The sequence below is a fragment of the Lycium barbarum genome, chromosome 1 (assembly GCF_019175385.1).
Source record: "Lycium barbarum isolate Lr01 chromosome 1, ASM1917538v2, whole genome shotgun sequence".
NCBI classification, from domain to species: domain Eukaryota; kingdom Viridiplantae; phylum Streptophyta; class Magnoliopsida; order Solanales; family Solanaceae; genus Lycium; species Lycium barbarum.
The window spans coordinates 159,306,281-159,319,954 of NC_083337.1; the positions used below are offsets into that span (position 1 = coordinate 159,306,281).

The 13,674-nt window shown below is 31.3% G+C and overlaps 1 protein-coding gene across 2 annotated transcripts; it reads left to right on the top strand.

Moving 5' to 3' along the window:
- The first annotated feature begins 396 nt into the window (after window positions 1-396).
- On the top strand, window positions 397-4,303 carry LOC132625813 (probable myosin-binding protein 5). 2 transcript variants are annotated; one of them, XM_060340393.1, is made up of 5 exons: window positions 397-1,045; window positions 1,520-1,881; window positions 2,248-3,111; window positions 3,368-3,592; window positions 3,859-4,303. In XM_060340393.1, the coding sequence occupies exons 1-4, from the start codon at window positions 675-677 to the stop codon at window positions 3,589-3,591; spliced, it is 1,821 nt and encodes a 606-aa protein (XP_060196376.1). In that variant the 5' UTR covers window positions 397-674; the 3' UTR covers window position 3,592; window positions 3,859-4,303. The 2 variants fall into 2 exon arrangements, with proteins under 2 accessions (XP_060196376.1, XP_060196382.1); XM_060340399.1 differs by having other exon boundaries at window positions 3,862-4,303.
- Window positions 4,304-13,674: the final 9,371 nt, after the last annotated feature.

Here is a 13,674-nt window from a genome sequence, read left to right on the forward strand (position 1 = left end):
GAAACCGAACCGAACCGAACTTTAAAAAACCGAAACCGAAAGAACCGAACCGAACTAGTTTGGTTCGGTGTTCGGTGTCCACCTTCAAAAAACCGAACCCGAAATAGCCAAATCGAAGTTTGATAAAACCGAACCGAAAAACCGAACGCCCACCCCAACCTTTAGTGTTATATGATGATGATCGAGACTCACTTGGTGGTGGCCCTGTAGGTCAAATGTCATAAAGAATGTGTACACAATACTTTGAGAGTGAAATTTGGACTATCTGTGTTCACGAATAATTTGAAATGAATAACGATAGCAAATGAAAAAAATCCACTTATGCATTGACTTAAGCGAAGAAAGAGGACGACCGTTCAGTCAGGTAAATGATCAACCAAGCAAATTTTATTTGTAAAAAAAAAAAAAAAAATTGGCCATTTTGCTGTATATAGCTCAAATGAATGTCACCAGTTCACTTTTTTGAAACCTTTGAATTATCAATTCAGTTTTATTTATTTTTCTTCCTCATAAATACATACATGCAAATGAAGGAGCCAGAAAAATGGTCATCATGATCTGGGGTTAATTTATTTTACCTACCAAGATCATGATCTATCTCATTTCATAGACCCTTTATTTCTAGTTTTGAATCTTGGGTTGTTTTACATAAAACCTTATATGTAAATGTAGTAATGGCTTCAGGATCATTCAAGTGCTTTTTTGATCAGAAATGGGGCAAATTTACACTTTTCTTCCTATATGCTATACTTGAATGGGTGTTGATCATTGTGCTTTTTGTGGATGGTTTTCTTGCATTCTTTTCGTATGAATTCGCCAAGTTCTTCGAATTGAATATCCCGTGCTTGCTCTGCACGAGGATAGATCACGTTCTCGTGCATAGGACCTCGAATTTCTATTACAATGAATCCATTTGTGAAATTCACAAGAAGGACCTTTCTTCACTTGCATATTGTCATGTCCACAAGAAGCTCTCTGAAATCAAGAATATGTGTGAAGGCTGCCTTTTGTCATTTGCAACAGAGAGAGATGCTGATTGCGATAGGTACTGTAAAAATGTGCGACCATCTTCTCTAAAAGCTTAAATTCTTAGAAAAATCACTCTTTTATTTAGTTAATTGTTTTTCCAACACATCCCATCACAAGTAGACCATGGGCGGAGCCAGGGGGTAGAGGGTTTATCCAAACTTTGCCAGAAAATTACACTGTACATATAAGGTCAAAAATCAGTTTTTATGTCTATATAATAGATGTTGAATCTTCTTGCTTCTTTGTGTGTTTAACTTTTTATATTTTGAATCCCCTTAGTGAAAATTCTAGCTCCGCCATTGAACTGTAGGCCTAATTCTTTTTCATGAATTTAGTACGTGGAAACTCTTTTACATAACATCTATGGTTATATTTGAACCCAAGACCTCGTACTTACTTTGGTATCATGTTAAATTGTGTAACCAGGTCATCTGAAACTTAAACCGTTCGAGAGAGAATGCATTTATTTAATTAGTTATGCCTTCAACAGGTACAAATCTCTAGCTGGGGTTCTGCAAAAGGACATTGATTGCTTTGTGGCAGATGATGTAAGACTTTCTGTAAAAACAGGGAAGAAAGAACTAGATGAGGCCATCCAAATTGAGAGGGGCATAGTTGCGAGGTGTTCTTGTTGTGGAGAGCCTCTAAAAATGAGGTCTAAATTCTCCAGGAACGCATCGATTAATGGAAGGTCTTATTCTCAAGCTCCTGCTCCATCTCCTCGCGCTTTTCCTCGAGCTCCATTATTAGGAACATGGAGAACTATTGAGGAAGTGCGCCATCTAGATTCACCTCGTGCTAGGTACACAGAGCTCAAGTTCAGCCCAGAGGATGAAGGCCCCTCAAATGGAGGTAATCTACTAATTGTCTCAGCAATATTTACCTTCATGTTAAATATTTTCCTCATAGTTCTTGTTGTTTATCAAAACAAAAAAAAAGAGGCCTTTAGTTTTGTCTGGTTTGAGATTGTATGTCAGCAAAGGGGAGCTAGGATTTTGAGTTTATAGATTCTAGATTCCAGAAACCACAGTTCACTTGGTTCTTAATAAGTTATTTATACAAGTTAAGTGGATTTTTAAACACAAATACAGGGTTTGAGCTAAAGCTACGGAGTTCTACCGAACCAACAGGGGAAGCTGTAGTTCTACTCTTGTATGTCAGTATAAATATACAAGCTAGTGTGAGACACAAAACTTATGACGAATTAATGCATTCCAGGTAAAGAGGATATGAAAGCTGTTGCTGTGCCATTGCTACCAGATTCTGATATTGATTCCTCTTGCAAAACTCCAAATAATACAAGAAATAGATTTTTTGGAATCCCATTATCCGACTCAGCTCAAGCAAGTCCTAGGTTGTCTCATCATAGGCCCAGAAAGTCATGGATTAGTGATAAACTTGACGTCACTTCAGAGGCTAACGACACAAATAGTGTAGCGAGCGATTTAGAAGATGACGTCGTGCAACGCTTAAAAAGACAGGTCCGTGTGGATCGTAAGTCTCTGGTGGCACTATACATGGAATTGGATGAAGAAAGAAGTGCTTCTGCAATCGCAGCAAACAATGCAATGGCGATGATCACTCGTTTGCAAGCGGAGAAAGCAGCTGTTGAAATGGAAGCCTTTCAGTATCAGAGAATGATGGAAGAACAGGCAGAATATGATCAAGAGGCTTTGCAGTTCATGCAAGATGAGCTATTGAAGAAAGAGGACGAGATGAAGCTCTTACAAGTTGAACTCGAGACTTACAGAGAGAAATTCGGACATATAAAGACGATAGGTAGTGAGGTTTGTGAAGTTGATGCTGATGAAGATTATCAAGAACTGAAATCTCAGTGTTTATCATCTATTAGTGAGAGATCAGATTGTGTCAGCCCTGATGAAGCGGATCATCATAGAGTAAATGAGCGCCTTTTTGAATGTTCTGCGGAAAATGGAGGGATGAATGTGGATGAATCACAACTTGATTTTGAGAAACAAAGATCTTATCTAATGGGATTGTTGACAGATGTTGTAGAGAAAATCAAAACATCTCCTGAAGAAGGACCTCGTACATCCGTATCCAACATGATCGAAGAAAGAGGTAATGAACCGCCCCCAATTTTCTTCTCAACATTTTCATGTTAGATTAACTCATATATATACTGACAATGCAAAGAAATTTTACACTATCAATATAATTTAACTTGTTATAACATGTTATCACTTATTATTAAAAGTTGTAGTTACCTTTTATATGACATGATAGTGTTAAAATCAGTTTAGAGAAGTTGATGTCTCTTTCATTTTATTTTTCAAAGACTGCATATACACTAATCATAGTTTTCAAATACTATTAGGAAATGAAAATAAGGTCCTTCTTACAAGAGAAGTTTCGTTAATAAGAGAGAGGTTGAGAGCCATTGAAGCAGAAAGCGGCTTCTTAAAACATGCTGCCATGACGTTACAGAGTGGCAATGAAGGAAGCAAGCTCTTGACTGAGATAGCTCAACATCTGCAGAAGCTTAGACACACGACCAATACCTCATCAGAGTATGCAGATGCAGGGCGACAATCCAATTAAGGTGATTTCTCCGTAGTGATTTCCTTCTTTATCTGATTGATGTACGCATCTTCCTCCCAGAGGTACTACAATTTTTATGTTCACGAGCTACAAAAAAAGATTAATGCTCCATTTAGCCTAAAACTGAACTCTACCGGTGCACTGAGGATTCATATAGCCGACCCTGATTCGCTTGACATTGAGGCGCGGATGATGATGTCATTAACTGAAGTCTATTAGTAATGTTTTTTTCAGTTGTGGAGCACAATTAACTAATTGCATTTGCAGCAGGTGAAATTGGCATGGAACGAGACAATTCTGGTATAGTCCAGCAAGCTTCTCACTTTACCTTATAGTCCAAATGGAACAAATCGAGAAGCCATGAGTCATTTGGACCTGCCAATTGATTGAATCATAACATTCTGATGATCGACTTTACGAAGATCCCATTAGATTCTGGAAGCTACTCGAGTGGAGAATGAAGCTGTTAAATAGCCTATATGTAAACATACATGCATGGTTTTCATTTATATTACACACACATCTATGGATAATGAAAGACTTTCTCATGGTTTTGATTCTTCCACTGAGATATTTCAAATAGGTTTTGAGTGCACTTGCAAATTCACTCATTTTCATTGAATTATCAGGTTCAACTTCTGGTGCCAACAAAACCAAGTGATAGTTCCAGCTAATTTCATTGAATGAACTGAATGCGCTGCCACGTATATTTAATTTGAACTCATATAACTTTTGCAAAGGAAAATGACAAATAAAATTGTTGAAACTGATCGATAGAATCAATTCTACTACTTCTAATTCTAAGGTTTGTGAGTTTGGAAACAAAATGAGGTGGATGAATTGATTGCGCTGCCACATCATATCATATCATATCAAAAATTGAGTTACCAAAATATCCATAAAAAGTTGATTGGCCATTTGTTCCTCACTGCAAATAAAAATATAAAATGAAAAGCTCATCCTATCAAATTATTAATTACACTAGCTTTTCCACTCCAACATATTAAGAAGTCAAGCAGTCATTTATTTATTTATTTTGTGGCTTCTTACGTTCCAAACTGGATTAAATGGTTTGATATTAGTTAAACACAACCAATTAATGCTAGGGTCTTGATTATCTTCCTCTCACCTCTTTGGTTTCTCCCTACCAATTATAACAGATGAAATTTATAACAGTAGTTATATCATGATATATTGCCAATTGATCCTCATAAAATCTTCTATAATCTATAATCTATAATAATATAAAGTTAGGCAATAGAACTATAGAAAAGTGATGCGGCACCTCTCTTTGACCAAGAATTCTATTTATCTTTTTTCTCCTTGTTTTGACATTTTTCTATTCGTTCACTCTATTTACTAAATAAAATAATAAAGATTCAATTTATCCCATAATAAAGAGTAAAGACTCATCACTCGCCATATAATTGCATCTCCCATCACATGTATTTCACATTCTCAATCAGTTTTCTCTAATTAACATATGTATTTGTAACCGACTTTTATTGTAACCTCTAATTATAATAATATATAATATGTATTAACTCCTCACAATTGAATTGATAATTACTTCTTATGCCTTTTAGTGTTCTTTTTTATGCATTATATATAGATTGTAAGTTATGAATCTTGTGCATATTCTAATTTGCATTATCTGACTTCCTTTTTTTTTTTTGGTTTTTTAGGAACAGGTTAAGAAGAGTTGAAGTTGTTTTTCCCGTCATGCAATCTGATCTGAATGTTCTTATCGTGTAATCATCTGTCACATAATTGACAAAAACCTACGTTGATTCACTTAGACGTGGTATCTCTCCTAGACCATGAAATCTATTCAATTTTCATTATTATCATTAACTTCTTTTCCGAAAATCTATTTAGAATTCCAACAAATCTGTCTCCATACCAATATTATTTTTTCATTTTAATTTTTCGATTGTTTGAGTGTACCTCCTTTATCAAATCTGTTAACGATTGGATTATTAGTAACTTAGCATTTCTCTTCTAAAATGATTTGATAGCTGATAATTTATATGATTTAGGCATTTTGCAGTGGCAAGACTCTAGAAGAATTCATCATCAGTTGTGTCGTGTATGCTGATCTATTTGTCTTATATTTTTCCCTGTAATCTCCCTTTATATTTTGCTCATTCTCTTCCCTTGTCTTCTTATAGCATTTTTGTTCTATTTTTTCGTAGATGAGGAATTTGCTTTGTAGATTTCTGAATATGCATGTCCTATTTTTGAGTATTTCAAAACTGTTTAAAGAAGAAGTCAAGACTGAATAGCTCAACTTATAATACAAATGTTGTTCAGTCATATATTTAGTAAGATTACAGAAATCGATCGGAATATGCTGGTGGATTTCACCGGATAAGAGTGATTCAACTCTTATCTAAGGATACAATATCATTTTAGTATTCTCATGTGTAAGTTTTGCTTGAATGGGAAAGGAAGAAGAAGATATATATGTATTGCAAGCGGTAATAACTCAATTCCAAAATGTGGGTGAAAGTTTCATAGGTAAGTATTTTCAAAAAGTGAATCACATATGACTCAAATGCAAGCTTAGATCTCCAGCTTAGGTATTCAACTTAATTGGAACTTTTTTTAGGACGAGATAGAAGTTGAAATTTTTATACTATTATGGACGCATTAAGATAGAGAAAGACAAATTAGAAAAAGTAATCTTCTCTAATAATTTAATATTGGAGTTCCTAATAGAGATACGTGTGACAACGCCAAATTATTTATTAAGAGAAATACTTCTCTGATCATTGGTTGGAGTTTTTTGAGATACGCCTAACTATACCAAAACTTCTAACTCCATATATTTATATTTTTTATCACTATAAATTTCATTTTTCGACGAAATTTGTTTTCATCTTATTGCAACTTCCTGACATTTGGTGTCATGGTCCTATTGTTTAATTTACGTTGAAATATTCGTAATAACTATTTATATAAATATACTTCTTTGTCATTTTTAATATTCGAATATTAGGAAAAGTTATTCATAAGTTTAATCATCGTTCTGCTTTTTATGATCACGCGAAGTGCGGATAAATTTCCTAGTTTACAAGAACTAAAGAAAATGTCAGAGGTCCTGGACACATGGTTTTGGTAGCTCTCAGAATAAGCTTGGTGAAATCATCATGATGTCCCATCAGGTAGCTTCTAAATTTTATAGGTTTCACCACCCTTTATACTGGATAATCTTATTGACAAATTATTTTAAGCATCATGTATAGTGTAATTGCCAGTACAATGAATTTTGAAAGTATACAAAGCAAACTCTAATCGTGCAGCTCAAGGAATAGCTCCAAGCTTTCTTAGAAACTTCATGCATATAATATTCAACGTTTTACTGTTAAATGATTAATTTATTCTGGATTTCAGAAGTTCGTATAAGTTATGAAGTCGCCTTTGATAGAAATTAAAATGCCTACTTACCTTTTCAAAGTGGGATTTTTTGCTGCGAATTTAATTTGGACTCCAACCAATAAATAACCAAAAGAAAATAACTTTTGAAATCTAGAATATAATCGAGTAACATGCTAACTATTTCGTCTTTTATCAGATAAAATCAACATGAAGCGGTACATGCTTTATAGAATGGCAAAGTTACTAAATATCCTTACCTGTCATTAAATTTTTGATAATTTAGAAAATTAGTAACACTGAAAAATGATGTGGTGTATGGAATGAAGTTGTTAAAATTTTAGTTTTGTGCTATAGATGATTGGAAACTTTGGCTGTTTTAGATGATTCAAATCTACTTAGAAGTGAAGTTCATGATCTATGTATTATCAAACAAAAATTATTTTTTATTTTTGTACACACATTGTATTTGGCTCCTGCTTACTTTGTTTCGGATTGGAACACACACTAAAGTCATTTATAAGGAAGTTTAGATGAGATACAATTATATTTATTTGTCTACCTAATAACATCAAAGTTATTGTCATTACACATATATGTACGTAAGCCCAAAAGTAAACGTAATTATTCAACTTTTCTTGTTCAGACAATATGTAATTATTTTGCATTCGATATTCTATCAGCCGAATAGGCAAAGGCATTCACCATTTTAAGCTTGTATTTTTTGCCTTCATATTTTGTGTTAATCATCACACATTTCTAATTTTTATGTCATTTTAAAAAAGTTTGTACTAATTGATATGGAATACACGTACAACGCACATGTTTAAGAACTAGTATATTTAATTTGAGCTCATATGACTTTTGTGAAAGAAAAATGACAAATAAAATAGTTGAAAATGACAATTTGTATTCTACTACTTCTAGCATTAGGGTTTGCGAGTTTGGAAACACAATGAGGTGAATGAGTTGAATACGTTGCCACATATATCTAGTTTGACTCATTTGCGGACAAAAAATGACAAATAAAATAGTTGAAACAGACAATTTGTAAGAATAAATCTACTACTTTTGATACTAGGGTTTGCACGCTTACAAAATGAGGTAAATGAACTGAATGCGCTGCCACGTATATTTAATTTGAACTCATATGACTTTTGCGAAAGAAAAATAACAAATAAAATAGTTGAATCTGACAATTTGTAAGAATCAATTCTACTACTTCTGATACTAGGGTTTGCGAGTTTGGAAACAAAATGAGGTGAATGAACTAAATGCGCTGACACATATATTTAATTTGAACTCATATAAATTTTGCAAAAGAAAAATGACAAATAAAATAGCTGAAACTGACAAATCCAGACGACTCTGTTGCACATCATGGAGGACGTGTTGCGTGCCCTGCAACGTGCGCTGCCTTTCCTGCTCAAGTGTGTGCTCTTGCACACAATGGGTCCTCGCTTCACTGCCCGGACGCGCACGATATTGCCTGGGAATGCCAGTCTGCTCGCGTCGTGAGCCCGTGGACGAGCACCACTGACAACTCTTTAGTAAAACGTACATAAATTTTTACATAGAGATCCGTTTGACCTGATACTTATATCGATGGAAAGGTATTTCAAAGGGCTACAACATTTATCAAGCAATCTTTTCCAAATTCCCAACTAATAAGGGGGTTATAGTCGCTTGAAGTAAGCCCAGCTGCAAATCTGTAGTGTAGCTTCCAACTCTAATTTGCTCAAATGCTTATGCCTTTTATAGGTTTCAAAACATTTCCTACACCTCCCATCTTAGTTCCATTATATCCCCATATTACGGGTCACTCCTTAACCCGAAGGTACAAGGCATTATAGTTTGATTTTCCAATTTTTTTGGCAATCTAAAATATGCACACGCTACAATTTGCTAATTAAATTATGTATAACTGACTCAATATATATTTTATAATAATTGACAAACTTACATCGCATATGTCCAAAAATTAGTCGTTTTGCAAGTTGAGATTATCTAATCTGCTTGAAACAGTCAAGTCAGTCGAATAAGCTTACCATTTATTATGTTTTTCCTTTGAACTTTATGCTATGCATCATACACATGTTTAAACAATATTTTTACGATTTAAAAAAGTTTGAACTTAATCGACATGAGAAAGTAACTGTTTAAAAATTAACATTGTTATTTTCCTAAGTTTGTATTGATAGGCATGAGACTCACGTGCAACACACGTGTCCAAAAACTAGTTTTACTGAATGAACTGAATGTGCTACATCGTATATTTGATTTGAACTCATATAACTTTTGCAAAGGAAAACAACGAATAAAATAGTTGAAACTGACAATTTATAAAATACTAGGGTTTGCGAGTTTGGAAACAAAATGAGATGAATGAACTGAATGTGCTGCCACGTATATTCACTTTGAACTCATATGACTTTTGCGAAAGAAAAAACGACAAATAAAATAGCTAAAAATGACAATTTGTGAGAAACTGTGAATCAATTCTACTGCTTTAGATATCAGGGTTTGCGAGTTTGGAAACAAAATGAGGTGAATGAACTGAATGCGCTGCCACGTATATCTAATTTGACTCATATGAATTTTGCGAATTAAAATGACAAATAAAATAGTTGAAACTGTCAATTTGTAAGAATCAATTCTACTACTTCTGATACTAGGATTTGCGAGTTTGGAAATAAAATGAGGTGAATGAACTGAATTTGCTGCCACGTATATCTAATTTGACTCATATCACTTTTGCAAATGAAAAATGACAAATAAAATAGTTGAAAGTGACAATTTGTAAGAATCAATTCTACTACTTCTGATACTAGGCTTTGCGAGTTTGGAAACAAAATGAGGTGAATGAAATGAATGTGCTGCCATATATATCTAATTTGACTCATATGACTTTTACAAACGAAAAATGACAAATAAAATAGCAGAAACTAATAATTTGTCAGAATTGATTCTACTACCTCTGATACTAAGGCTTTCCAGTTTGGAAATAAAATGAGGTGAATGAACTGAATGGCTGCCACATATATTTAATTTGAACTCATATGACATTTGCAAAAGAAAAATGACAAAAATAGTTGAAAGTGACAATTTGTAAGAATCAATTCTACTACTTCTGATACTAGGTTTTGAGAGTTTGGAACAAAATGAGGTGAATGAACTGAATGCGCTACCACATGTATTTAAATTGAACTCATATGACTTTTGCGAAAGAAAAATGACAAATAAAATAACTGAAATTGACAATTTGTAAGAATCAATTATACTACTTACGACTTCTGAGGAGTTTGGGTACAAAGTTAAAAGCTTCTAACTTCTAAAATTAAATTCTACATAAATTAGAAATTCAGAAAAATATATAGAATTATTTGATTATAACTAATTAGTTAATAAATATATAAATTAGATATAGTTAAAGAAAAATTATTTAATTCTTCAAATACAAATAAAAATCACATAACCAGTAAAAAACATAGAGAGTACAATTATTTAATTCTTCAAATACAAATAAGAATAACATAAATAGTGAAAAACATATAGAGTACAAAATTACTACTATATAGAAGTATGGGTATACTATATAGAAGCATGGGGTATACCCATGCTTCGTCACTTTCTCATCGTCCGTTTCCAACTTAATAAAAAAAAAAATGTGGGCTCCACCCATATAAATTAAACAACAACAACTAATATAAAAATTAAATCATGGGCCCCATAATTCTATGGTATATATATATATTCGTTCCAATTTAAAAATAAAATAAAATTGTGGGCTACATATATATTAAACAACAAGTAATATTAAAAAAATAATGCAAATTAATAATGTCAAAAAGAAAAGTGCACCCCATATTAAAAAATCAAACAATATTCATGTAATTTCCAAAGTATCTCATTAAGTCAATAATGATGGAATCATTGCCACGTGCATATTCATAGCAAACACTAATATAATAAAGTTTTAAATACGGAGCACAAACTACAATGTTATATTAATCGTGTTTTGAACATAGTATCCTATATTGACAAAATCAAGCGATATATAAAAAAAAAAAAAAAAAAAAAAAGTGAGCCCAACCGGCTCTTCTTAATAGTAGAAATATAATAAAGTTTTAAATACGGAGCACAAACTACAATGTTATATTAATCGTGTTTTGAACATAGTATCACATATTAAAAAAACAAACAATGTCAAAAAAAAAGTGCAAAAAAAAATTGTGGGCCCCATAATTCTAATATATATATATGCATAAAAATAGTGCAAATTAATAATGTCAAAAACAAAGTGCACCCCATATTATATATATATATATATAAAAAATAAAGTTTTAGATACGGAGCATAAACTACAATGTTATATTAATCGTGTTTTGAACATAGTATATGTATATATATTGTATGCATAAAAATAATACAAACTAATAATGTCCAAAAAAAAAAAAAGTACACCCCATAAAGGGTGGACCTCATACTAAACAACATCAAACAATATAAAAAAAATAAAAAATAAAATAAAAAGTGGAACTCACCATCTCCAAACTCACTGTAAAAAAAAGTGGACCCCATATTAACAAAATCAAGCAATATAAAAAAAAAAAAGTGAACCCCATATTAAAAAAAAATAATGTAAAAAAAAATGCAGACTTTGTATTCGTAGTAAACACTAATATACTAAAATTTTAGATACGAAGTACAAACTACAATGTTATATTAATCGTGTTTTGAACATAGTATATGTATATATATTGTATATATATATATATACGCATAAAAATAGTGCAAATTAATAATGTCCAAAAACAAAAGTGCGCTCCATATTAAAAAATCAAACAATATTCATGTAATTTCCAAAGTATCTGATTAAGTCAATAATGATGGATTCATTGCCGCCCCACCCATATATATTAAACAACAACTAATATAAAAAAAAAATTATGGGCCCCATAATTCTATGGTATATATATATCCGTTCCAATTTAAAAAAAAAAATCGCGCGCCCCATATATATTAAACAACAACTAATATTAAAAAAATAGTGCAAATTAATAATGTCCAAAAAAAAGTGCACCCCATATTAAAAAATCAAACAATATTCATGTAATTTCCAAAGTATCTGATTAAGTCAATAATGATGGATTCATTGCCACGTGCGTATTCATAGCAAACACTAATATAATAAAGCTTTAAATACGGAGTACAAACTACAATGTTATATTAATCGTGTTTTGAACATAGTATCCCATATTGACAAAATCAAGCGATATATAAAAAAAAAGTGCAAAAAAATAAATTATGGGCCCCATAATTCTAATATATATATATATATATATATATAAAATAAAGTTTTAGATACGGAGCATAAACTATAATGTTATATTAATCGTGTTTTGAACATAGTATATGTATATACATTATATGCATAAAAATAATACAAACTAATAATGTCCAAAAAAAAAAAAATGCACCCCATAAAGGGTGGATCTCATACTAAAAAACATCAAGCAATATAAAAAAAAAAAAAAAAAAAACAAACAAACAAAAAAAAGTGGAACCCACCATCTCCAAACTCACTGTAAATAAAAGTGGACCCCATATTAATAAAATTAAGCAATATAAAAAAAAAATTAACCCCATATTAAAAAAAAATAATGTTAAAAAAAAGTGCAGACTTTGTATCCGTAGTAAACACTAATATACTAAAGTTTTAGATACGAAGTACAAACTACAATGTTATATTAATCGTGTTTTGAACATAGTATATATATGCATAAAAATAGTGCAAATTAATAATCTCCAAAAAAAAAAGTGCGCTCCATATTAAAAAATCAAACAATATTCATGTATTTCCAAAGTATCTCATTAAGTCAATACTGATGGATTCATTTCCACGTGCGTATCAATCCATTAGTGGGAGCAAATGAAATTGTTTTTCTTCAAAAAGTTAAGTAGTCAAACCATACAGTTTTATTTTATTTTTTTATATTAGCCTGAGATCTAATCAAGATATTAAACTGTTGTATTTGCTCTTCCGCCATATCATTTATTTGTTATGTTCACTAAAAAAAAATATACTTAAAATATTTATATTTTAAAATAAGATAGAACATAATTACTTTTTTATTTTATTCTTACTCTAATAAATGTGAAAAGAGATTAATGTCGTAAAAAAAAATATCAAATGGAAATCAAATAATGAATAAGGTAAATTAGTCAAATTATAATTCTAATCGACGTTTTCTTAAAAAACCATGCAAAAGACAACATGACAAGTAAAATGAGCTAAATCGAGAATATTTACCAAAAATTAAAAAACAGTATTTCTTCTTTTAAATAGAAAATCAATTTCTACTTTGTTTAAACATGTAAAATTAATTTAATAATTTGAATTAGAATTGTCCAAATCAAAATTTGATAAAAAATAATAAGTATTTTACACCTTTAAATTAATCGAATTAAAATTGAAAGTATCAGCTGATGCTTAAATATTGCTATTATTTTATCTCAAAGAGAAAAAAATAGTTTCCTTTTAAACAAGTCTTGTCTTTTAAAAAATATTAATAAATTTGCTGATTTTGTATTCGTAGCAAACATTAATATAATAAAATTTTAGATACGGAGCACAAACTACAATGTTATATTAATCGTGTTTTGAACATAATATATACTCTCTCTCTCTCTCTCTCTCTCTCT